At 49.8% G+C, this 26,801-nt stretch overlaps 2 protein-coding genes and 1 pseudogene across 2 annotated transcripts; 1 reads left to right on the top strand and 2 right to left on the bottom strand.

Moving 5' to 3' along the window:
* The window catches only part of LOC132571145 (zinc finger protein 135-like), a 28,774-nt pseudogene extending 2,211 nt beyond the window's left edge, over nt 1-26,563 (bottom strand).
* Nucleotides 9,639-10,697, top strand: LOC132572146 (actin, cytoplasmic 1-like). Its single transcript, XM_060238949.1, has one exon. The coding sequence runs from the start codon at nt 9,648-9,650 to the stop codon at nt 10,695-10,697; it is 1,050 nt and encodes a 349-aa protein (XP_060094932.1). The 5' UTR covers nt 9,639-9,647.
* LOC132572130 (gastrula zinc finger protein XlCGF17.1-like) lies at nt 21,416-23,317 on the bottom strand. Its single transcript, XM_060238935.1, has one exon. It carries the CDS (start codon nt 23,233-23,235, stop codon nt 22,141-22,143), a length of 1,095 nt encoding a protein of 364 aa, XP_060094918.1. The 5' UTR covers nt 23,236-23,317; the 3' UTR covers nt 21,416-22,140.
* Nucleotides 26,564-26,801: the final 238 nt, after the last annotated feature.

Consider the following 26,801-nt stretch of genomic DNA (forward strand, 5'->3'; position numbering starts at 1 on the left):
CCCTTTATGTCTCCACCATAGTCTTTCTGAGTTCTTTCGGAAAGAGAGAGAGAGAATTCTTAAATGGGGAAGGAGAGAAATCCAAGCAGGAGTAAAACGTCTCCCGGAAGGACAGAAACTTGGTCAAGATCAAAGCCCACAATCCCAACCAGTATAAGGGGGGAGGGATAATTTCCAGATCACAGTGTAGGATGCAGATTCAGATCTGCCCTAGAACATGCACAGAGTGCCCAGCACATTGCACTGACTCTGTCTTAACACACATGAATCAGTATCACCCTCGTTCTTGGATGGCCAAAGGCCACAGTGATCCAACATGGCCTGTGTCAAGCATGGTTGAATATTATTGGTAATTGATTGTTTTAGGGCCCTCCAGGAATCTGGTCTGTGAATTGTCATGGAGGACCCATGTCTGTTAGTTTGTTATTCTTTCCTCTTTCCCATCCCGCTTTATGGATGTTAATTAGAAGTAGTGAGAAGGGAACCAAGTAATCAGCACCTTCCCATATATTCTCCTAAGGGAGGATGAGACATCTGGGCAAGGCAAGGACAAAGTCCTGATAACGCCCTGGGAATGTAAACAGTTTGAGAGTTTATGTGTGAATGCTACCCTGCAACCCCCTCCCTTGGAATCCTTTTGAAGTAAGTCTTAAAAGTATTGTATCAATGTAGTTGGTTTCATTATTCTCAAGACATGGCTTCAGCCAAAGTATCGATCTATCAATAAACGTAGTCTTTGTATCAACTTCGACTCGTCATTCAACCCGCATGCTTGACATTTTGAGAATAATCTTTTAAGAAGTTTAACCGCACTTGCAGCTTTATAACCGGATGGCTGAAAAGATTCCAGGAGGCGGTGAATTTCCAGAGCCTGAAGTCGGGGCGAGAGCTCCGATACCGCCATGGCATGTGTTGGACGCCCGGAGAGGACCGGGTTTGCCTCTCCACACCCAACAGCTCCTGGTCACCCCCTAGCAGTGGCAACCATGCACCTCTACCACCACGATGGATGAGGCCCTGTTGCGCAGAGAGGCCATACTAACCAGGCACATGCAATGGGTGAGGATGGCGAGGGAAGGGGGTGACAACCCGGGACCAGAAGAGCCAGAGGAGATTGACACGATCACAGTGGTGCCCTTACTGGATTCCGACCCCACTCCGGAAAGAGGAGGGGGGGATCCAGACATGCCGGCTCCAAAGGCAGAGGAAGACGAGACAGCCCATGAGTTTTGATCGATGGTCCGAATGGAGGTGGAGGACGTCGCTCAGGGGCTACGGGACGAGATGCAGGTGATGACTATCCGGATGGCCAGGAAATTCAACAGGCAAATAAACCGAGTCTTGGGGCTACCGGGTCCGCGGAGAGCTCCCCAGCCCCCTCTGGTCAGACCGCCGGCCACACCAGTGCCACCACCTGCCCCGCCGGTACCCCTACTGGTAGCGCCCCCGGCTCCCCACGAAGGGGGCCGAGGGAGGGAAGTGGAGGCCACCTTTGACGGGGATCCAGAAGAGGTGGAATACTTCACAATCCAGGCCAACAGCTACATGCATTACTGGGGGGACACCTTCCCTGATGAGTTCAGTCAAGTGGACTACCTGGGATCGAAGCTGAAGGGGGCCGCCAAAAGATGGTACGTGAGCCTATACGAGGCCATGAGCCCGGAACTGGACTATGTAGCTACGTTCCTACAGGCCCTGACGGCTCAGTACGTAGATCCCCTGCAGGAGACCCAAGCGTTGGCCGCCCTGCGGGACATGCAGCAAGGCTCCAAAACGATCAGGGAATATGCGGTGGAGTTCCGGACAAATGCCGCCAAGGTGAGGGGTTGGAGCAAGCTGATGAAAATTGAGCATTTCACCTGTGAGCTGAATGCAAGCATCCTAGATCGAGCCCTCCAGCAAGTGAGACCCACTACCCTAGTGGGGTGGATCCAGCTGGCGGGAGAAGTGGAAACCAACATGAAGAGGGTGGCCACGCAGCGTCAACACCAGAGCGTCAAGTTGATCTGTGACTCGAAACTGGGGTGGGGGAGACAGAGGTGAAGAAACACCAAGGGGGGGGGGGGGCAGTGGGAAATCCCCGGGGCTCCGCAAATGTTTTTGATGCGGGGACCCGAACCACCTGGCCAGCAGCTGTCCGAACCCTCCCCGACCACCATCCAGTCTCTAAGCCCAGCACTCCAGCTCCCAAAAAGATGGCAGCCACCCTAAGAAAGCGGCGAAGAGCAGCATCGTGACCCTTTCGGCGCAAGATGATGACATCCTCATCACGGATGAGCTGAGTGAGATGTCTTGGATGGACAAGCTGTCGGGAAACGAGGACGACCTGCTCTAAACGGTGCCAGCCAGCAGGTCACAGAAGAACCGGCACCACTCAGGGTGAGAGTAACGGGGTCGCTATATTTTGTGCCCATGGTTTTGTTAAACAGCAGACGCAAGAGGTTCGTGCACGTGAAACCCCTAATTGACTCAGGGTGCACCAGGGACATAATCACCCCTAAGTTAGTGGAAGCCTTGGGGCTGGCCATGACGGCCCTGCCGTTTCCCATCCAATTCGAGCAGATGGATGGGTCGGTCATGCGGGGGGAGCCCTGTGCGTTAGAGACTCAACTGGTGCCTGTGGGAATTAAAGAGCACTGAGACCAGGAGATTTTTGTAATCACCCTCTCGTTCACCTATGATGTAGTACTGGGGGTAGGATGGTTGGCTAAACACGAGCCGGGCATAAGGTGGGGTGATCAGACGATAGAATTCACAGACCCAAGATGTAAAGCCCATCACTGGAATACAAATGGGGCCCCCGGCCCCCTCCCAGGAACGAGAAGGTCTGTTTGACGATGGAGGAAGTTCGAGTATTCAGCGAGCAAGGGGCTGATGAACTCCCACCCCATAGGAATATGGACTGTGCTATTGAACTGATTCCGGGGCAAACTCTGCCTAACGCCAAATTGTACTCAATGGGGTGGGCAGAAAAAGTGGCATTACGAAAATTCCTAGACAAAAATTTGAAACAGGGCTTTATTAGACCAGCTACGGCTCACCATGCGGCTCCCGTCTTGTTTAGGAATAAGAAGGATGGCTCGCTCAGAATTTGTACTGACATTCGAGGGATTAATGGGATTTCAACTTCAAACGCCTATCCCATCCCCCTCATTAAAGACTTGTTCAGCACGGTCTCCGAGGGGAAAATATTCACCAATCTGGACTTAAGGGATGCGTACTTTAGAGTGCACATCAAGGAGGGGGATGAATGGAAAGCAGCTTTCAACACACCTATTGCACAGTTTGGGTATCTAGTGATGCCATTTGGGTTGCAAGGAGCACTCGGGGTGTTTATGAACTTTATCAATGAGGTTTTACGGAAATTTTTGTTTAAGGGGGTGGTGGTGATAATGACATCATTATCTACTCCCAAGATCTGCAATCTCATGTAAAGTTGGTGAGGGAGGTGCTAAGTACCTTACTAAAGCATAAGTTATATGCCAAATTGTCAAAGTGTGAATTCCACAAAACCGAATTGGACTATTTAGGGTTCAGAGTTTCCGCTCAGGGTTTGGCAATGGACCCGGCCAAGGTTCAAGCTGTGTTGAAGAAGAAGAAGATATTGGATTTATATCCCGCCCTCCACTCCGAAGAGTCTCAGAGCGGCTCACAACCTCCTTTACCTTCCTCCCACACAACAGACTCCCTGTGAGGTGGGTGGGGCTGGAGAGGGTTCTTACAGCAGCTGCCCTTTCAAGGACAACCTCTGCCAGAGCTATGGCTGACCCAAGGCCATTCCAGCAGGTGCAAGTGGAGGAGTGGGGAATCAAACCCGGTTCTCCCAGATAAGAGTCGACACACTTAACCACTACAGCAAACTGGCTCTCCTTGGATTGCCCCCCCCCCCGAGGATACGTAGACAGCTACAATCTTTCCTTGGGTTCGCAAATTTCTACCAAAACTTAATACCACGGTTCGCCCAAATCATGCTCCCCCTCACTGAGCTGTTAAAAAATAGGGGGGAAAGTCCAGACGCCAAAAAGCCGGGGGCACGCTTAAATTGGACACAGAAATGCCAGGAGGCATTTGATAAACTTAAACGGCTTTTCACTAGTGAACCGGTCCTGAGCCACCCGAATGAGCTGAGACCCTTCATTGTGCAATGCGATGCCTCCAATGTAGCCGTCGGAGCCATCCTCATGCAGAAGGATGAGGAAGGGAGGCTGAGGCCTTGCGCATACATTTCCACGAAATTTTCCCTGGAGCAAAGGAATTGGTCAGTGTGCAACAAGGAAGCATTTGCTGTAACTTATGCCTTGAAAACCTGGAGGTCCTGGTTGGAAGGCACCAAGGTCCCTTTCGAAATCTGGACCGATCACAAAAACTTGGAGGCGCTCACTGGAAGGCGGAAATTAAGTGAGAAGTAGATCAGGTGGGTGGGCTTCTTTTCCAAATTTGACTTTGTGCTGCGACACATTCCTGGAACCAAGAACTTCTTGCCGGACACTCTCTCCCGCTTATCACAGCATAATAGTCAAAAGGAAGAGGTGGTAGATTCACTGATTCCCCCCTCACAAGTGGCAGCGGTAATGACCACCAGGTCCAAGTCAAAACACCGCCCGAGCAGATGGGGAGGGGAGAGCATGGCTATAGAAATCGAAAAAGAGGGAGAAGACAAGCCAGGGGAGGTACAGAAAAAGGAGGATGGTTTGTGGTACAAGGAAGATAAACTGTATGTCCCTAAAAGCTTGAGGTCAGAGGTCCTGCAATTTTGCCATTCAAATAAATTAGCTGGTCACTTTGGATACCCTCCACCTAATAAGTAGACAATTTTGGTGGCCGTCCATGAAAAAGGATGTGTCCGAGTTTGTTGCCTCATGCCCCATTTGTTTGATGGCAAAAAGGAGGGGGGGAAGCCCCCTGGGCTATTAAAACCTTTGGAAACGGCCAATCGTCCGTGGTCAGTAGTATCTATGGATTTTATCGTAGAGCTACCACCATCGCAGGGAAAAATGGTAATTTCGGTAGTGGTAGACACTTTCTCCAAACAAGCACATTTTATCCCCTGTGCGCAGCTGCCCATGGCGAAACGCCTAGCCTATTTGTTTTTCCATCATATTGTGAAACTCCACTCGTTCCCTGACAAGATAATTAGTGACAGAGGGCCGCAATTCGTTGCCAACTTTTGGGGGGAGTTTTGTAAACTATCCGGTATTGACGAGGGCTCAGTTCCGCCTATCACCCACAAATGGACAGGCAGACGGAACGCATGAACGCTTTGTTGGAGCAGTACTTACGGTGCTATGTAAACCACCAACAATCAAATTGGGTAGATCTATTACCATTTGCCGAGTATGGCTACAACAACAGCGTGCATAGCTCAACCAAGGCTTCCCCCTTTCAGATTGTCAACGGGTATGAAGGGAAGCCTGTTCCATTATTGCTGGGTGGGGAGCAAACCCGGGAGCCCACCTCATTCGAACAATGGTGGGGGAAATTGGGAGGCAGCTGGAAAGAGATTCAGGAAAACCTGGAGGCAGCTAAGGAAGCATATAAAAAACGATATGATAAATCTCATGTACCAGTCTGGGATTTCAAAGTGGGAGATTCAGTGTTCGTGTCCACCAAAAACCTCCCGCGGAACCAACCTTCCAAGAAGTTGGCTTACTGATTCTTGGGCCCCTTTAAGATCAAAAGGGTAATAAACAAGGTTACAGTGGAGATGAAACTGACCCAAATGTTTAGTAAAGTGTATCCTGTCTTTCATGGCAGCCTTTTGCGAAGAGACACCGGAGCCTCCCCCTGGCACCCTCGATCGCCAGCTCCACACCCTATCCAGATTGGGAATCAAAGTCATCATGAAGTGCAGGAGATATTAGATTCCAAATTGAGACACGGGACGTTGTATTATTTGATTAAGTGGAAGCACTTTCCCACCAGTGAGAATGAATGGGTAGCAAAGGAAGATGTATTGGCTCCAGATTTGGTCAACAAATTTCATCGTAAGTTTCCCCAGAAGCCCGAGGTTGAGTTTAAGGGGGGACAGTATGTCAAGCATGGCTGAATATTATTGGTAATTCATTGTTTTAGGGCCCTCCAGGAATCTGGTCTGTGAATTGTCATGGAGGACCCATGTCTGTTAGTTTGTTATTCTTTCCTCTTTCCCATCCCGCTTTATGGCTGTTAATTAGAAGTAGTGACAAGGGAACCAAGTAATCAGCACATTCCCGTATATTCTCCTAAGGGAGGATGAGACATCTGGGCAAGGCAAGGACAAAGTCCTGATTACACCCTGGGAATGTAGACAGTTTGATAGTTTATGTGTGAATGCTACCCTGCAACCCCCTCCCTTGGAATCCTTTTGAAGTAAGTATTAAAAGTATTGTATCAATGTAGCTGGTTTCATTATTCTCAAGACATGGCTTCAGCCAAAGTATCGGTCTATCAATAAACGTAGTCTTTGTATCAACTTCGACTCGTCATTGAACCCACATGCTTGACAGCCTGATCCAACATGGCTTGTCTTATGTTTTTATGTTCTTAGTGATCATAGCCATAAGCCTTCCAGAACAAAGGAAGATGTGATTCCCTATTGAGCCAAAGCATTTACTGAGCATTTTACAGTAGAAAAGTGGATTTTCATTAGAAGGAACTAGGAAACGCAAGGAAGGCCACGTACCCTTCTAACTATAAACAATTTTCGTACCTCCGGACAGGCTTCCTAGCCTATAAGGTCCAGATGACACTGCAAAGTACAAGTTGTGATTTTAGCACATTTTTGGAACCGAGCCGAATATCTAAGACAAAGGGCCTGAAAGATACACCTGGCAATATGCACATTCTGGAGAACCACAAGGTTGCACCCTAACGCCAGGGAGCAGACATTGGGGTACAGAGCAAGGGGTTCCTAAGGAATTATCTCATTCTGGGGGGATTCCTCTATCCAAGAATGGAGGCGAGGACCCTCTGGACTAATGAAATGTAGCAAAATGCCAGAAGCGAGAACTTTGGAACCAAACATAACCCTTCTCCATTATGTTAAGCGTGCCAGCTTTGTTATTAAAAAGGTATAAAATATTATGTTTTGTGCAGGAAACCTTGAGGAAAACTCAGGGAATACGGATGTTTGTTGGTACAGAGAGACAAGTTTTTTCCTCCTGCTTATCGAGACGCAATAAAAGATCTACGGATCACCCCTCTTAGAACTCTGGCTGTTGAGTCTCTGAATGGGGCTGGGGGCTCAACTCCTGACACAAGAGCTTTGTGCAACAGCAGTCAGACCATCCAGGGGAAAGGAGTGTTGAAAAGGCAGACCACGGAGAAATGAGGACCTGGCCCCTTCATCCCTTTCATCCCACCTTTGCCTCAGGCCAGGACACTTTCTCCGGCTTGGTTGAGGGCAGTCAGGTTAAAACGGATAAAAGGAAGTACTTCTTAACCCCAAGGGTGATTAATATGTGGAATTCACTGCCACAGGAGGTGGTGGCGGCTACAAGCATAGCCACCTTCAAGAGGGGATTGGATAAAAATATGGAGCAGAGGTCCATCAGTGGCTATTAGCCACAGTATATATATATATATGTGTGTGTGTGTGTGTATGTGTGTGTGTGTACACACACACATATATTGGCCACTGTGTGACACAGAGTGTTGGACTGGATGGGTCATTGGCCTGATCCAACATAGCTTCTCTTACGTTCTTATGTTCTTAACACTGGCCTCAGTTGCCCCTGGGCAAGTAATGGGACAGGACTCAAAATGGTGTATTTGTTGTTCAATGTTTTGAGTCATGCCTCATCCCAATGGCAGAATTCGCACCTTTGTCACCTAGGAAAGATCCTTACCCAGAGAGGCCACGTTCCTATAGTTCTCCAGCATGACTTCCCGGTAGAGAGCTCTTTGTCCTGGATCCAGCAGGGCCCACTCAGCCTCAGAGAAAGAGACGGACACCTCCTCAAAGGAAAAGGGGCCCTGGAAGAAAAAGCAGATCCCTCCTCTTCAGAGGGCACGCCAGGCAGAGACTGCACAAGGGGAGGAATTGTCTGGGAAGGTGCAGGATGTGTGGCTGGGGGTGGGTAGAGGGAGTGGCCTCCAGAGCCTCTCTCACCTGCTAGAAAATGCAGGAGCAGAAGTCCCTCTAAGAAGGAAGGGGGTCCCAGGCTGTGCCCTGCTCAGATTCCCTACCTGGATGGGAGGCGCAGCAGCCGTTTCCACACCTCTGAAAACATGACGGCTCAACAGCATCTCTCCACTGCCTGTTCCTGAGACAAAGGAGGAAAGAAGGGTGTTTTTCAGGATTTTCGATTCCATTAGCTGGTTTGGACCCTACTTCAAGCACCCCCTTCTCAGGGGTGTGAAACCTCAACCTGTCTACACTCAAAAATCTTCTAAATACTTTTTACTAAATTCCGGGAGAGGCAGAAGAGAAGCACCAGGGACCTGTGAGCCTCGGGGATTACAAAAGCTGGCAACGTAATTCAGACTTCTGGGAGACCCGTGTTAGGTGAATGGGGGGGGGAAGAGGGGTGGAAATAATGTCGAGTGACAGGTCACTGTCACGTTTGGCCCAGATGTGACTTGAGGACATCCGGAGAGTCAAGGGTAAGATGGATGAGTTTTCAGGAAGTCTCTACAACCAGTGTTCCCTCTAAGCTGAGTTAGCATGAGCCAGCTCACAGATTTTTAGCCCCCAGCTTGTGGGAAGTTATGTGTAAGGTTTGGCAGTTGGTATAATTGGATACTATGTAACTAGAAGTACAGAATGCATGTGCTCCTTGTTGTTGAGCAGATTGTACTTGATGCCTTATTGGTTAAGGGGTATGACGTGTATGAGGCAATAAAAGGAGGTGCTGGAGAGGCTGAGGGATCATTCATTCCCTGTGCAGCTGTACTCGAGCATGCTTTGCAATCTTTAAATCTGTCTCCTGTCTACCTTTCTTCTTCACACCATTATATTGTTGGGGCTGGACTCCGACAAGTGGTGCTTCGTGTGAGGCTTCCAAGAGAGCAATCTTTTAGACTCTGTTCGTCCACCACCCACGCCCGGCAAGGGTTTCAGGCGCGCCACGCATCTTCGGATCCCGGGTGAGTGTGACTGGTCAAGATAGAACACATCGGCAACTATGGGTTCCTCACTGTCCGTTGAACAACAAGCCTTTTCTCAAGACCTCCTCTTTCTACTCACTAAAGAAGGACACTCTGTTACAAAGAAGGAGGTTGAAGATTTAGTAAAAGCTATTGATGATGTATGTCCATGGGTCCCTGAAAGAGGAACCCTTAAATTGAAGGACTGGGTGAAAATTGGCGACCATTTCCAAGATCACCCTCGGGTGATGGCCAGAGTTCTGTTTACATGGTCCAAGGTCCGAGCATGTTTGAAAGGGCTTACACCGAACAATATTTTGTTTAATCAGCAAATGGAGGCACACCTGTCACCTATGGCTTCTCTGCCGCGACTTTTGCCACCCGCCTCTGCGCCACCTTATGCCCCATCTTTAAAAACGGATGAGCGGCATTTTGCGTCTCGCAAACCACCTGATGATCATGATACGGACACTGAGGACCCTGGGTTTCCCTTAGCCCCCGTCATACAGCCGGACCGCTCGGCCGCCTTTGCGGCAGCTGTTTCCACCGCAGTCCTGGAAGAAGGGGACATTACTATTGCCATGGATGATGATATTGCCGCACTTGTCATTGACAATGGCTCTGGAATGTGCAAAGCTGGTTTTGCTGGGGATGACACTCCCTGTGCTGTGTTCCCCTCCATCGTGGGTCGCCCCAGGCACCAGGGTGTGATGGTCGGAATGGGCCAGAAGGACAGCTATGTCGGTGATGAGGCACAGAGCAAAAGAGGTATCCTGACTCTGAAGTACCTGATTGAACATGGCATTGTCACCAACTGGGATGACATGGAGAAGATCTGGCACCACACCTTCTACAATGAGCTGAGAGTTGCCCCCGAAGAACACCCTGTGCTGCTAACAGAAGCTCCCCTGAACCCCAAAGCCAACAGAGAAAAAATGACACAGATCATGTATGAGACCTTCAACACCCCAGCCATGTACGTCGCCATCCAAGCCGTGCTGTCCCTCTACGCCTCTGGCCGTACCACTGGTATTGTGATGGACTCTGGAGATGGTGTCACCCATACTGTGCCCATCTATGAAGGTTACGCCTTGCCCCACGCCATCCTCCGTCTGGACCTGGCTGGCTGCGACTTGACCGACTACCTCATGAAGATCTTGACCGAGAGAGGCTACAGTTTCACCACCACCGCCGCGTCCAGTTCGTCCCTGGAGAAGAGTTACGAGCTTCCCAACTGCCAGGTGATCACCATCGGAAACGAGAGGTTCAGGTGCCCGGAAGCTCTCTTCCAGCCATCTTTCTTAGGAATGGAATCCTGTGGTATCCATGAAACCACCTTCAATTCAATCATGAAGTGTGACATCAACATCCGTAAGGACCTGTATGCCAACACTGTCCTATCCGGTGGTACCACAATGTACCCTGGTATTGCTGACAGAATGCAAAAGGAAATCACAGCCCTGGCACCCAGTACAATGAAAATCAAGATCATTGCCCCCCCAGAGCGCAAACACTCTGTCTGGATCGGAGGCTCCATCCTCACCTCCCTATCCACCTTCCAGCAGATGTGGATCAGCAGGCAAGAGTACGATGAATCCGGACCTTCCATTGTCCACTGCAAATGCTTCTAAACCACAAAAAAGGACCTTTGTGGGTCCCAGCTCGTTGTATTTGGCCATGGCGTGGACTTCCTACATCGTGAATCTTATTGAAGGATTTAGATTTGGATTTAGAGCAGACTTAGGTTACTGGGAAGATAACAACCATCCATCATATAGAAGAATCTACTCATAATGCTCCTTTTGGTACAGGCTCCCTATCTGTTGACAGTTGGTGGTCTGTACTGTAGAAATGGCTTCCAGATGTGGGATGGTTGCAGTAATATTGTACAATTTTAATGTTAGGTTTGTTCATATTAATAGTATGATGTTGTTTTAGTCAACATATTTTTTCATTGTTTTCATTGTGGATTTAAACCTCCTTCCGTGGCCTTGGTGGCTCGTAAGCGAGCCTTTTAATTACAGCATCAGGCCTTTCCCACAGAAGAATACAGTAGATGGGTTGGCCATAGGCCGCCTTTCCAGAAGTCTTTATTTTTGAATATATATAATTGGCAAAGTTTGTCAACAAAAAATAAATATAAAGGGGGGAGATGTGGGAAGTTATGTGTAAGGTTTGGCAGTTGGTATAATTGGATACTATGTAACTAGAAGTACAGAATGCACGTGCTCCTTGTTGTTGAGCAGATTGTACTCGACGCCTTATTGGTTAAGGGGTATGACGTGTATGAGGAAATAAAAGGAGGTGAGGAGGGATCATTCATTCCCTGTGCAGCTGTACTCGAGCATGCTTTGCAATCTTTAAATCTGTCTCCTGTCTACCTTTCTTCTTCACACCATTATATTGTTGGGGCTGGACTCCGACATCAGCTCACACATTTTTGTCTTCGCTCAGAGAAAATGGCCCCAGAGCACTGTAATTGATGCAGTTGCTTGCAACTTTAATGCGATTAGCTCACAACTTTAATGACAGTAGATCACAAAGTAGAATTTTGGCTCAGAACTTAAAGGGAACATTGTCTATAACCAGCTTTTCAGACAGATGCAACAGCACAACATCAGATCTGCCCCAAGCCCCACCCCAGAGCCCCTGGGGGGAGCAGGCCACACCCTGTCCCCCCACCCCAGTATCCTGCTTCCCACAGAGGCCCACCAGATGCCCCTATAAGAACTGTTATAGAAGCCAAATATGTCCCATATTATTGGCCACAAGAAGGTGTTTTCCAGAGCTCTGCTGAACCAGAAGGTGGAGGGTCTCTTTCTTCATCGGGTTGAACGAAAGAAGGGTGAGAGATGAACATTTTTGTTTGCGCAAGGAATTGCCTTCCATGAACTTTTCAAATCCCCTTTGAGAGCTATCACAGTTGGTGGACATGGAGTGCCACAAATACACGCTGTGTTCTGTGAAGAAGAGTTTGATTGTTTCCCCTGACCTGAACTCTCTACCCATTTACAGGCTGCCCCAATCACACCCAGGCACAAGAGGCCCTTACCACAGGAGAGGGCACCTTGGGTACGCTCCACAGCCTGCGCCGTCTGCCCTTGCTCCAAGGAAGCTCCTTCCGCCTCAGCGAATGTAGTTTCTTTCTTCACGGACGAGGCCCACATCTGAAAGAGCAGGGAGGGAGGAGGGTAAGAGATGGGATGGAAAAGAGACCAAGGATTGGATCCTGCCCCACTCCCAGACTCTGCACCCTTCCAGCAGCAGACCTGCTGAGTTACCTGGAGGGAGAAGAAATTCTCTAGAAAAAGCGGCTAAGGATGGAAGGAGGGAAGGAAGGAAGGAAAGAAAAAAGAAGGGAAGGAAGGAAAGAAGGAATATTTCCCCTGCTCTTTGCTTTTAGTGTCAGAGCAGTTTGTAATCTCCTTCCTTTCCTCTCCCCACAACAGACACCCTGAGAGGTAGGTTAGGAGGCTGTCAAATCTCCCACTTGGATGATTAACACTTAAGACAAATATCTGGCAGCGAACCTTTAGGATAAGGCCACATATTGGTGCTTGAATGGAAGATACCTGGAGAGAATCCCCTCACCTGTTCTGCCTGCCTCTTCTCCTCTGCCTGGCTCAGGAGGAAACCTTCGGCCAGGGCCACCGCCTGGGAACTGGTCTCCGGCCCACATCCTCTGACCCAGCCCTGCATTTCCTGGGGCAGGAGAGTCAGGAACTGCTCCAGGATCACCAGGTCCACGATCTGCTTCTTGGTGTGCCTCTCCGGCTCCAGCCACTGGCTGCAAAGTCCATGGAGCTGGCTGCAAACCTCTCGGGGCCTGTTGGCCTCATGGTAGCGGAACTGCCGGAAGTGCTGGCTGTGTACATTTGAGGTCATGGTGTCCTCAGCCAGGGTCTCTGGCCCAGCCCTTTCCCGGAATTCAGCACCACTCCCAGCTTGGAGGGGAAGGGGCCCTTTGCTTGCTCTCTTGCCAGTCCCAGCTCCTTCTGGGTCCTGCTCTTCCATCTCCTGCCCCTTCCACTGAGTCACCTCCATCTGTGGAAAGATGCCTTCATTCATAGAATCTCATAGAGTTAGAAGAGTCTGCAGGGTCATCTAGCCCAACCCCTTGCACGATGCAGGAGATTCACAAATACCTCCCCCTAAGTTCACCCACACTGCCTGTATTGTGGAGAAGCAGATGTGTGGTGAGTGATTAGCCAGAGCAATGGTTCCAACTCTGTGGGTGATTTGATAAAGGGAGGAGGTCATCGTGAAACACATTGTTTATTAAGCCCAGGAGACGTGTCGTCACCCTATGCGGCGCTCAAGAAGATGTCAACCTAAGAACCAGACCAGAACCTTGGAAATTGACAAGAAGATGGGTTAGCTTTTACTTTTCTACAGGGCAATGGAACAGAGTTGTCCACTGAGATGGTGACAAACAGTGTGGACTCCCTGCAAAAGTCTTGAGGCAGCAGGAGGAAGGTTGTGGGCCTAACTTGCCTGGGAAATCATAGATGTTTATATACTAATGATAGAAGAGTCTGAGGTAGAAGTGGGCACTTGGAATGCTTCGTGTTGGAGGAAAACATAGACATTGCGGATATTTCAGAAACATGGTAGAATGAGGAGAATCAGTGGAATACGGCGATTTCTGGATATAAATTACATCAGAAGGACAGAGAGGGAAGGGTTGGAGGTGGGGTGGCTCTGTATGTCAGAGAGGGTATCCAGTCCAGTAAGACTGAGAAGGTCAGAGAATCAAATTCCCTTCTAGAAATGCTTTGGGTCGAAATATTGGCCCAAAAGGAAGCTCAGCTCTGGGAGTTTGTTATCGACCTTCGGATCAAAAGATAGAGGAGGATTATAAAATGATGAAAGAATTAAAGATAGTAGATAAATGCAAAAACTGTGTTATAATAGGTGGTTTTAACTACCCATACACAGATTGGGTCAGCATGTGTTCTGGCCAGGAGAAAGAGACTGAGTTTCTCTAGACGCTCTCAGTGACTGTGCTATGGAGCAGATGGGCACGGAACCTACCAGGGGTGGGGCGATCCTGGATTGGGTACTCAGTAATGCCCAAGACCTGGTGAGAGATGTAAAAGAGATCAGAGAGCTTGCATCTCTGGCAGCAGAGCTTGCCCACCTTTCCTCTCCTCTGCTGGGCAGGCCGCCTGGCGCACCAGCTGGAAGCCCCCAGCCCCACACGGGCCCACATCTGGGTCTCCAGAGGGGACTGCGGCTGATTCCACTGCAGGCAGAAGCCCCCTTCCCCGCTGCCCCTTTGTCCAAGCCGAAGCTCAACTTTTTGGGGGGAGGAGGGGGGGGTTGCCCATTAAAATGACCAGCGACGGAATGTCAGATTCAAACATCATGTAACTTCCCTTGTGCCCAAAGACATTCATTCTAGACCCCCGCCCCGCAATAAAAAGCCCCCCTTGCACAGTGGAACACAGCTGAGGGCTAACACGGTTGCCACCCTCCAGGTGGGGCCTGAAGCTTTCCCGGAATCACAGCTGGCCTCTGGCTGAAAGACGTTAGCCCCCCCCCTCCCAGGGAATGGCTGTCTTGGGATGGGGGGGGGGACTCTGTGTGCCTTCTTCCCCCTTCAGATCTCCTTTTCCGGAATCCCCCTCCACGCCCAAATTCCCAGCAACTTCCCCAGAGTTGCCACCCCCCCCCCCGCTGCTGAAAAAGATAACCCCCCTCCCTCCCCCCCTTGCAAGATCTCGAGGCTGCCCCCCCCCCCGTGCCTTACTTCTGAGTAGACCTCCCGGGAAGCTCTTGCAGCTGCTTCTTTGCAGCCCCCTCCGCAGCCCTGCAAATGCAAACCCCTCCCACGACCCCCCCCCCCCCATTGCACGGCCTCTCTAGCCAGCAGCTCGGCTCGTTTAACCCTTCCTGTGCTGCAGAAAGCTGTGGCGAACCTGGGCAGTCGAATAAAAGCAGAGACATCACCCGGCCCACAAAAGTCCGCGTAGTCCAAGCGATGGTCTTCCCAGGAGTCATGCATGGCTGTGAGAGCTGGACCAGAAGGAAGGCCGAGCGCAGAAGAAGAGATGCTCTTGAGCTGTGGTGCTGGAGAAGACTCCTGAGAGCCCCTTGGACTGCAAGGAGATCCAGTCAGTCAGTCCTAAGGGAGATCAACCCAGACTGGTTCCTGGAAGGTCAGAGGCTGAAGCTGAAGCTCATATACTTTGGCCACCAAATGAGAAGGGACCTCCCTGGAGAAGACTCTTGAGAGTCCCTTGGACTGCAAGGAGATCCAATCAGTCCTAAGGGAAATCCACCCAGACTGTTCCCTGGAAGGTCAGATGCTGAAACTGCAGCTCCAATCCTTTGGCCACCCAATGAGGAGGGAGCCCTCCCTGGAGAAGACCCCGATGCTGGGAAAGACAGAAGGCAAAAGAAGAAGGGGGCGGCAAAAGAGGAGATGGCTGGACACCGTTCCTGATGCAACAAACGGGCATTTGAGCAGACTTGGGAGGAGGGTGGGAGGCAGGAGGGCCGGCGGGAGTTGGTTCAGGGGGTCGCAGAGAGTCGGACTCGACCCCCCCTCCCCCCCATCCAGGAAGAGCTCCAGCCCGGCCCTGTGCAACGCAGTGGGGCTCCTCGGGAGTAACTCTGCTGCAGGGGGGCTGGTTTTAAAAGGGGGCTCCTTTAGAAACGGAGGAGGGTCAGATGCATCCCTTTCTCTGCGCCCCCCCCCCCGCCTTGGAGAGAAAAGGCCGCCAGAGCCTCCCCCCCCCCTCAGCCAGCCAGAAAGTGGCCCCTCCGGGCTGGGGGAGTTTGGGCCAATATTCCTGGGGGGGGGAGAGAGGCAGAGCCCGGGGGCTTCTGGGAAAGGGATCCGGACCCCCCCCCCGCCTTCCAAGGGCTTCTTGCCCCCTCCCTGCCAGAGCCTCTCCCCTCCCTCTTGCAGCAGCCCCCCCCCCACAGAGAGAGAAGGGGGGGGACCTGGGGGGGGGGGTCAACTGGAGAGCCAGTTTGGTGTAGTGGTTAAGTGTGCAGACTCTTATCTGGGAGAACCGGGTTGGATTCCCCACTTCTCCACTTGCAGCTGCTGGAATGGCCTTGGGTCAGCCAGAGCTCTCTTATCTGGGAGAACTGGGTTTGATTCCCCACTCCTCCACTTGCACCTGCTGGAATGGCCTTGGGTCAGCCAGAGCTCTCTTATCTGGGAGAACCGGGTTTGATTCCCCACTCCTCCACTTGCAGCTGCTGGAATGGCCTTGGGTCAGCCAGAGCTCTCTTATCTGGGAGAACCGGGTTTGATTCCCCACTCCTCCACTTGCAGCTGCTGGAATGGCCATGGGTCAGCCATCGCTCACTTATATGGGAGAACCGGGTTTGATACCCCACTCCTCTACTTGCAGCTGCTGGAATGGCCTTGGGTCAGCCAGAGCTCTCTTATCTGGGAGAACCGGGTTTGATTCCCCCCTCCTCCACTTGCAGCTGCTGGAATGGCCTTGGGTCAGCCAGAGCTCTCTTATCTGGGAGAACCGGGTTTGATTCCCCACTCCTCCACTTGCAGCTGCTGGAATGGCCATGGGTCAGCCATCGCTCACTTATATGGGAGAACCGGGTTTGATTCCCCACTCCTCCACTTGCAGCTGCTGGAATGGCCTTGGGTCAGCCAGAGCTCTCTTATCTGGGAGAACCGGGTTTGATTCCCCACTCCTCCACTTGCAGCTGCTGGAATGGCCATGGGTCAGCCATCGCTCACTTATATGGGAGAACCGGGTTTGATTCCCCACTCCTCCACTTTCAGCTGCTGGAATGGCCTTGGGTCAGCCAGAGCTCTGGCAGAGGTTGTCCTTGAAAGGGCAGCTGCTGGGAGAGCCCTCTCCAGCCCCACCCACCTCACAGGGTGTCTCTTGTGGGGGAAGAAGATATAGGAGATTGTAAACTGCTCTGAGTCTCTGATTTAGGGAGAAGGACAGAGTATAAATCTGCAATTCTTCTCTCAGCCCCACCCACCTCACAGGGTGCCTGTTGTGGGGGGGAGAGGTAAAGGAGATTGTGAGCCGCTCTGAGACTCTTCGGAGTGGAGGGCGGGATATAAATCCAATATCATCATCTTCTTCCGTGGGCCAGAGACGCTGACCCCGACACAGGGAAGGGAAGGGACTCCTCCTCCTCTTCCTCCTCCTGGGGGGCTGTGCAAACCAGAGCATCACCCAGCAGAGCAGTGAGGGGGAGGCCTCCATTCATCCATCCACCCCCCTGCCATTGACGTCCTCTGGGCCGCCATCTCTGCCTGGGTCTTGGGGGCTAGGCGTGGGGGCTGGTCCTTTGACAGCGAACGAGCCCCCCTTTCCTCCCCCCCCAGTCCCCACCCCCTTCTCCTGCCCCTGCCCCAAGGACAGGGAAGGAGGAGGAGGAGGAGAGAGTCTGTGGAAGGCCCCCCCATCTGGGAAGCGGGGTTCCCTCTCAGCTGAGTGAGTGCCAGCCAGCTCTCAGATTTTGAGCCTCCAGCTCACACGTTTTTGTCTTAGCTCAGGAAGGCTGGCCCCAGAGCACACTCAGGGACGCAGCAGATCCAAGAGGGCAGCCGTGTTGGTCTGAAGCAGTAGAACAAAGCAGGAGTCAAGTGGCACTGCTGCTTTGTTCTACTTGATGCAGCAGCTCGCAGCCTTCATGCCAGTGGCTCACAAAGCAGAATTTCTGCTCACCAGACTCTGCAGCTTAGAGGGAACATTGCTGGGAAGTCTCTTCGGGGTTTTAAGTAGAATTCTCTGGCCCCTGCGACTGAGTTTAAATAAAGCAAGGTTTTGAGTCAGGCACCTTGAAGACCGCCCAAGTTTCACTCCCCGGAGAAGTTTTCATGTGCAGACACACTTTGTCTCTGAAAAAAGATGCACACAACACAAAGACTTCTTCCTAAAACAAAACTTTGTTGGTCTTATGACAGCCCTTCAAGAACTTGAAGATGGTGATCCTATCACCTCTCAGCCGCCTCCTCTCCAGGCTAAACATCCCCAGCTCCTTCAACCTTTCCTCATAGGACTTGGTCTCCAGACCCCTCACCATCTTTGTCACCATCCTCTGGACCCCTTCCAGCTTGTCTACATCCTTCTTAAAATGTGGTGCCCAAAACTGAACACAATACTCCAGGTGAGCTCTTACCAGAGCAGAGTAAAGCGATACCATCACATCACGTGATCTGGACACTGGACTTCTGTTGATACAACCCAAAATTGCATTTGCCTTTTTAGCCACCACACGTTCAGCGAATGGCCCCTAGATCCTTTTCACACATACTACTGCTAAGACAAGTCTTCCCCATCCTACAACCATGCATTGGATTTTTCCTACCTAAATGCAGAACTTTACATTTATTCCTGTTAAAATTCATTTTATTGGTTTCAGACCAGTTTTCCAGCCTGTCAAGGTCATCCAGTATGCTGTTTGGTCTGTCATGTCTTCCATAAGAACATAAGAGAAGTCATGTTGGATCAGGCCAATGGCCCATCCAGTCCAACACTCTGAGTCACATAAGAACCTGAGAGGAGCCATGTTGGATCAGGCCAATGGCCCATCCAGTCCAACACTCTGTGTCACATAAGAATATGAGAGGAGCCATGTTGGATCAGGCCAATGGCCCATCCAGTCCAACACTCTGAGTCACATAAGAACCTGAGAGGAGCCATGTTGGATCAGGCCAATGGCCCATCCAGTCCAACACTCTGTGTCACATAAGAACATGAGAGGAGCCATGTTGGATCAGGCCAATGGCCCATGCAGTCCAACACTCGGTGTCACATAATAACATAAGAGAAGCCTCAGCATATTGAGGAAGACTCAGCATGGGTTCTGCAAGGGAAGATCTTGCCTCACTTACCTGTTACATTTCTTTGAGGGGGTGAACAAACATGTGGACAAAGGAGACCCGATAGATGTTGTTTACCTTGACTTCCAGAAAGCTTTTGATAAAGTTCCTCATCAAAGGCTCCTTAGAAAGCTTGAGAGTCATGGAGTAAAAGGACAGGTCCTCTTGTGGATCAAAAACTGGCTGAGTAATAGGAAGCAGTGAGTATAAATGGGCAGTCTTCACAGTGGAGGACAGTAAGCACAAAGTAATGCACATTGGGGCCAAGAATCCCAGCTACAACTACAAGTTGATGGGGTGTGAACTGGCAGAGACTGACCAAGAGAGAGATCTTGGGATCGTGGTAGATAACTCACTGAAAATGTCAAGACAGTGTGCGTTTGCAATAAAAAAGGCCAACGCCATGCTGGAATTATTAGGAAGGGAATTGAAAACAAATCAGCCAGTATCATAATGCCCCTGTATAAATCGATGGTGCGGTCTCATTTGGAGTACTGTGTGCAGTTCTGGTCACCGCACCTCAAAAACCAGAATGAAATTGCTGTGCAGTTGGGTTAGAATGGATAAAAGGAAGTACTTCTTCCCCCAAAGGGTGATTAACATGTGGAATTCACTGCCACAGGAGGTGGTGGTGGCCACAAGCATAGCCACCTTCAAGAGGGGTTTAGATAATAATATAGAGCAGAGGTCCATCAGTGGCTATTAGCCACAGTGTGTGTGTGTGTGTGTATGTGTGTATGTGTGTATATATATATATACACACACACACACACACAATTTTTTGGCCACTGTGTGACACAGAGTGTTGGACTGGATGGGCCATTGGCCTGGTCCAACATGGCTTCCCTTATGTTAAGCCATGTCTGTGTCACGTAAGAACATAAGAGAAGCCCTGTTGGATCAGGCCAATGGCCCATCCAGTCCAATACTCTGTGTCACACAGTGGCCTTAAAAATATATACTCAAGTGCCGTGAGGAAGAACACAAGTGGGGCTAGAAGCCCTCCCACTGTGCCCCCCCAGCACCAAGAATACAGAGCATCCCTGCCCCAGACATAATGAAGAACCTAAGAGAAGCCATGTTGGATCAGGCCAATGGCCGATCCAGTCCAATACTCTGTGTCACACAGTGGCCTCAAAAATATATACTCAAGTGCCGTGAGGAAGAACAGAGCACACTAACCTGTTACATTTCTTTGAGGGGGTGAACAAACATGTGGACAAAGGCGACCCGATAGATGTTGTTTACCTTGACTTCCAGAAAGCTTTTGATAAAGTTCCTCATCAAAGGCTCCTTAGAAAACTTGAGAGTCATGGAGTAAAAGGACAGGTCCTCTTGTGGATCAAAAACTGGCTGAGTAATAGGAAGCAGAGAGTCAGTATAAATGGGCAGTCTTCGCAGTGGAGGACGGTAAGCAGTGGGGTGCCGCAGGGCTTGGTACTGGGTCCCATGCTCTTTAACTTGTTCATAAATGATTTAGAGTTGGGAGTGAGCAGTGAAGTGGCCAAGTTTGCGGATGACACTAAATTGTTCAGGGTGGTGAGAACCAGAGAGGATTGTGAGGAACTCCAAAGGGATCTGTTGAGGCTGGGTGAGTGGGCGTCAACGTGGCAGATGCAGTTCAATGTGGCCAAGTGCAAAGCAATGCAAATTGAGGCCAAGAATCCCAGCTACAAATACAAGTTGATGGGGTGTGAACTGGCAGAGACTGACCAAGAGAGAGATCTTGGGGTCGTGGTAGATAACTCACTGAAAATGTCAAGACAGTGTGCGTCTGCAATAAAAAGGGCCAACGCCATGCTGGGAATTATTTGGAAGGGAATTGAAAACAAATCAGCCAGTATCATAATGCCCCTGTATAAATCGATGGTGCGGTCTCATTTGGAGTACTGTGTGCAGTTCTGGTCACCGCACCTCAAAAAGGATATTATAGCATTGGAGAAAGTCCAGAGAAGGGCAACTAGAATGATTAAAGGGCTAGAGCACTTTCCCTATGAAGAAAGGTTGAAACGCTTGGGACTCTTTAGCTTGGAGAAACGTCGACTGCGGGGTGACATGATAGAGGTTTACAAGATAATGCATGGGATGGAGAAAGTAGAGAAAGAAGTACTTTTCTCCCTTTCTCACAATACAAGAACTCGTGGGCATTCGATGAAATTGCTGAGCAGAAAGGTTAAAACGGATAAAAGGAAGTACTTCTTCACCCAAAGGGTGATTAACATGTGGAATTCACTGCCACAGGAGGTGGTGGCGGCCACAAGTATAGCCACCTTCAAGAGGGGTTTAGATAAAAATATGGAGCACAGGTCCATCAGTGGCTATTAGCCACAGTGTATGTGTGTATATAAAATTTTTTGCCACTGTGTGACACAGAGTGTTGGACTTGATGGGCCGTTGGCCTGATCCAACATGGCTTCTCTTATGTTCTTATGTTCTTACAACCACAACGGAAACCATAGTGTACGAGTTGTAGGAAAACAAGAATAACACCATGGATCAAATAAACCACTCTTCAAAAAATTATTGACTCTGACTTTTCAATTCGTCTTTATGCATAACCTCTCTAGTATTTAACGCAGAGCAATATATTGTGTCAGCTTCACACTATATAACACACCAAAGACTACACTATATTCATATGCAAGATTCAAAGTCTGCACTACAATGTTCTACAATTCAACACTTGCACTGAAGCAGTTGCTTGCAGCACGTGGACTAACGTTTGCTGTAGATGAGAGGGTGACATAATTTCTGAATGGCTAGCAGCAAGAGATCCATGGAGCACTTCTGCAGCCAGTGTGGTGTAGTGTTTCAGTGTGTGGACTCTTATCTCAGTGAACCGGGTATGATTCCCCACTCCTCCACTTCCAACTGCTTTCGATCAGCCATGGCTTTCACAGAGCTGTCCTTGAAAGGGCGGCTTCTGAGAGAGCTCTCTCAGTCCCACCTATTTCACACAGTGCTTATTGTGTGGGAGGAAGTAAAAGGAGATTGTAAGCCACTCAGAGATTCAGAGTGAAAGGCGGGATATAAATCTAATATCTTTCTCCTCCTCCATGGCAATCACTTGAAGGCTGAAACTCAGACTGAATCTCTTTCCACACACTGAGCATTCAAACGTTTCTCTCCTGTGTGGGTTCTCTGATGCACTTGAAGACTGGCACTCCAACTGAATCTCTTTCCGCACGCTGCGCATTCAAAAGATTTCTCCCCTGTGTGCGATCTCTGATGCACTTGAAGATGGCCACTCATACTGAATCTCTTTCCACGCTCTGAGCATTCAAATGTTTCTCTCCTGTGTGGGTTCTCTGATGCACTTGAAGATGGCCACTCATACTGAATCTCTTTCCGCACTCTGAACATTCAAAAGGTTTCTCGCCTGTGTGAGTTCTCTGATGCACTTGAAGATTGCTCCTCTGACGGAATTTCTTTCCACACTCCGAGCATTCAAAAGGTTTCTCACCTGTGTGGGTCCTTTGATGATACTGAAGACCAGCACTATGACTGAATCTCTTTCCACACTCTGAGCATTCAAAAGGTTTCTCCCCTGTGTGAGTTCTGTGATGCACTTGAAGATTGCCACTCTGACTGAATCTCTTACCACACTCTGAGCATTCAAAAGGTCTCTCCCCTGTGTGGGTTCTTTGATGGTCTTGAAGAGTGCTCCTTTCACTGAATCTCTTTCCACACTCTGAGCATTCAAAAGGTTTCTCCCCTGTGTGGGTTCTCTGATGCACTTGAAGATGGCCATTTGTACTGAATCTCTTTCCACACAATGAGCATTCGAAAGGTTTTTCCCCTGTGTGGGTTCTTTGATGCTCTTGAAGATGATTACTTGTACTGAATCTCTTCCTACACTCTGAACATTCAAAATGTTTCTCGCCACTGTGGGTTCTCCAATGTTGGTGAAGATTGCCACTCTCACTGAATCTCTTTCCACACTCTGAGCATTCAAAAGGTTTCTCACCTGTGTGGGATCTTTGATGCCGTTGAAGACTGCCACTCTGACTGAATCTCTTTCCACACTCTGAGCATTCAAAAGGTTTTTCACCTGTGTGGGATCTTTGATGCCGTTGTAGACTGTCATTCTGACTGAATCTCTTACCACACTCTGAGCATGCAAATGGTTTCTCCCCTGTGTGAATTCTTTGATGACTTTGAAGATGGGCACTTCTACTGAATCTTTTCCCACACTCTGAGCATTCAAAAGGTTTCTCCCCTGTATGGGTCCTTTGATGATGCTGAAGACTGCCACTCTGACTGAATCTCTTTCCACACTCTGAGCATTCAAAAGGTTTCTCTCCTGTGTGGGTTCTCTGATGCTTTTGAAGACTGTCACTCATACTGAATCTCTTTCCACACTCTGAGCATTCAAATGGTTTCTCACCTGTGTGGGTTCTCTGATGGTCTTGAAGATGGCCATTGCTACTGAATCTCTTTCCACACTCTGAGCATTCAAAACGGTTATCATCTTTGCATATTCTTTGCTGTTGGAGATTTCTACTCTGATTGAATTTCTTTCCACACTCTGAAGGTTTATCTCCTCTGTGCATTCTTTGCTTCACAGGAAACTGTGATCTATATTTGAAGTACTTTCCACACTGAATCGTTTTACTTGTCTTCATTACATTATGCTTTGGAAAATGTATGTTCCGCTTTCTTCCATCACTCTCCTTAACCCAAGAGCTGTCTTTCTTTCTCTTAGGTGTGCTTTTATCCCTGATGTTTCCTCTTATGTCTTCATTATTAACTCTGTCTGGCAATTGCTGATGAAGTTCCTCACCCTCCTCATTCCTCTGACCATCCTCTGCTGGAATAATGGGAGAGAGAGAGTGTTAGCACCTGGGAGGGAAGGTAACATCCAAATTCATCTATTGGACTGCAGTAGGAAAGGACTGGCAGCCCTTTATTCATTCATTTATTTGATTTGTGACCCGCCCTCCCAGCCGAAACAGGCACTGGGTGGCTCACATTAAGAGGTCACAAGACCAATATTATTAGATAAAAATATAAATACAAGTACACCATAAATAAAACAAATAAAACAATTAGATAAAACAATGGTAGGTGCTTATAGATCAAATCTCATCCCACCTTTACCGCAGTCCAGGACCCCTTCTCTAGCTTGGGTGATGGCAACAACATTGCCCATAGTTGCCTCTAGGCAACTAGCAGGACAGGAGACAAAACCAGACATTGCTGTCCAATGCTTTGATTCATGCCTCATCACAATGACAGCGACTCACAACTCTGGCACCTATAAAAGACCCTTACCCAGAGAGGCCACGTTCCTGTAGTTCTCCAGCATGACTTCCCGGTAGAGAGCTCTCTGTCCCGGATCCAGCAGGGCCCACTCAGCCTCGGAGAAAGAGACGGACACCTCCTCCAAGGAAAAGGGGCCCTGGAAGAAAAAGCAGATCCCTCCTCTTCAGAGGTCATTCCATGCAGAGACTGCACAAGGGAGGGATTGTCTGGGAAGGTGCAGGATGTGTGGCTGGGGGTGGGTAGAGGGAGTGGCCTCCAGAGCCTCTCTCGCCTGCTAGAAACTGCAGAAGGAACCCCCCCCCCTGAGAAAGAAGGAGGGGCCCAGGCTGTGCCCTGCTCAGATCCCCTACCTGGCCTGAAGGCGCAGCAGCCGTTTCCACACCTCTGAAAAGACGACGGCTCAACAGCATCTCTCCACTGCCTGTGAAACGAAGGAGGAAAGAGGAGTGTTTTCTGGGACCTGCTATTACATTTGCTTGTTTGAGCCTTGCTTCGTGCAGCCCCTCCCCAGAGATGCAAAACCTCGCCCTCTGCACACTCATCTAATTTTTAATGAAGAAAAGAGCTGTGTTTCTCGAAAGCTTTTGCGACAATAAAATCTGTTTGTCTTAAAGGTGCTGCTGGACTCTTTACAATTTTTTGAATGCTTTTTACTAAATTCTGGGAGAGGCAGAAGAGGAGCACCAGGGACCTGTGAGCCTCGAGGATTACAAAAGCTGACAACGTAATTCAGACTTCTGGGAGACCCGTGTCAGGTGCGGGGTGGGGAAGAGGGGTGGAAATAATGTCGAGTGACACGTCACTGCCACGTTTGGCCCGGATGTGACTTGAGGACATCTGGAGATTCAAGGGTAAGATGGATGAGTTTTCAGGCAGTCTCTAAAACCAGTGTTCCCTCTAAGCTGAGTTGGCGTGAGCCAGCTCACACATTTTTGTCTCAGCTCGGGGAAAATGGCCCCAGAGCACACGAATTGACGCAGTTGCTTACAGCTTTAATGCCAGTAGCTCACAAAGTAGAATTTTTGCTCACAAGACTCTGCAACTTAGAGGGAACATTGTCTATAACCAGCTTTTCAGACAGATGCAACAGCACAACATCAGGTCTGCCCCAAGCCCCACCCCAGAGCCCCTGGGGGGAGCCAGGCCACACCCGGTCCCCCCACCCCAGTATCCTGCTTCCCACAGAGGCCCACCAGATGTCCCTATAAGAACTGTTATAGAAGCCAAATTTGTCCAATATTATAGGCCCCAAGAAGGTGTTTTCCAGAGCTCTGCTGCACAGAAGGTGGAAGGTCTTTTTCCTCATTGGGTAGAACTGAAGGAGGTTGAGAGACGAATATTTTTGTTTATGTGAAGAACTGCCTTCCATGAACTTGTCAAACCCACTTTGAGAGGTTTCACAGTTGGTGGACATGGAGTGCCACAAATTCATTCTGTGTTCTGTGAAGAAGAGTTTAATTATTTCCCCTGACCTGAACTCTCTACCCATTTAGAGGGTGCCCCAATCACACCGTGGCACAAAAGGCCCTTACCACAGGAGAGGGCATCTTGGGCACGCTCCATGGCCTGCGCCCTCTGCCCTTGCTCCAAGGAAGCTCCTTCCGCCTCAGGGAACGTAGCTTCTTTCTTCACGGATGAGGCCCACATCTGAAAGAGCAGGGAGGGAGGGGGGGGTAAGAGATGGGACGGAAAAGAGACCAAGGAATGGATCCTGCCCCACTCCCAGACTCTGCATCCTTCCGTTAGCAGACCTGGTGGTGAGTTATCTGGAGGGAGAAGAAATTCTCTAGCAGAAGAGGCTGAGGAAGGGAGGGAGGGAGAGAAGGAAGGAAGGATATTTATTCCCCACCCTTCACTTGTAGTCTCAGAGCAGCTTACAATCTCCTTCCCTTCCGCTCCGCACAACAGACACCCTGAGAGGAAGGTTAGGAGGCTGTCAAATCTCCCATTTGGATATTAACTCTAGGATAAATATCTCTCATGGACACTGCAGGAGAAGGCCAGATATCATTGCTTGAATTGGACACACCTGGAGGGAATCCCCTCCTCACCTGTCCTGCCTGCCTCTTCTCCTCTGCCTGGCTCAGGAGGAAACCTTCGGCCAGGGCCACCGCCTGGGAACTGTTCTCCGGCCCACATCCTCTGACCCAGCCCTGCATTTCCTGGGGCAGGAGAATCAGGAACTGCTCCAGGATCACCAGCTCCACGATCTGCTTCTTGGTGTGCCTCTCCGGCTCCAGCCACTGGCTGCAAAGTCCATGAAGCTGGCTGCAAACCACTCGAGGTCCATCGGCCTCATGGTAGCGCAACTGCCGGAAGCGCTGGCAATGAACATCTGAGGTCATGGTGTCCTTAGCCTGGGTCTCTGGCCCAGCCCTTTCCCAGAATTCAACCCCACTCCCAGTTTGGAGGGGAACGAGGCCTTTGCTTGCTCTCTTGCCAGTCGCAGGTCCTTCTGGGTCCTGCTCTTCCATCTCCTGCCCCTTCTCTTGAGTCACCTCCGTCTGTGGAAAGATTCCTTCGTTCACTTGTCTCTGAAGAGGCTTCTCTCTGGGGGGAAGGAGAGACACAGGCAGTAACATCTCAAAAAAATAAATGAGAATGGACACACATTAGCAAAACCCACAATCCAGACCAGAACCTT

Source organism: Heteronotia binoei, chromosome 5 (assembly GCF_032191835.1).
Source record: "Heteronotia binoei isolate CCM8104 ecotype False Entrance Well chromosome 5, APGP_CSIRO_Hbin_v1, whole genome shotgun sequence".
NCBI classification, from domain to species: Eukaryota; Metazoa; Chordata; class Lepidosauria; order Squamata; family Gekkonidae; genus Heteronotia; species Heteronotia binoei.

Bases quoted from the DNA above. Each gene is read 5' to 3' on its own strand.
- LOC132572146 (XM_060238949.1), top strand. From the start codon at position 9,648: ATGGATGATGATATTGCCGCACTTGTCATTGACAATGGCTCTGGAATG.
- LOC132572130 (XM_060238935.1), bottom strand. From the start codon at position 23,235: ATGAGTGACAGTCTTCAAAAGCATCAGAGAACCCACACAGGAGAGAAA.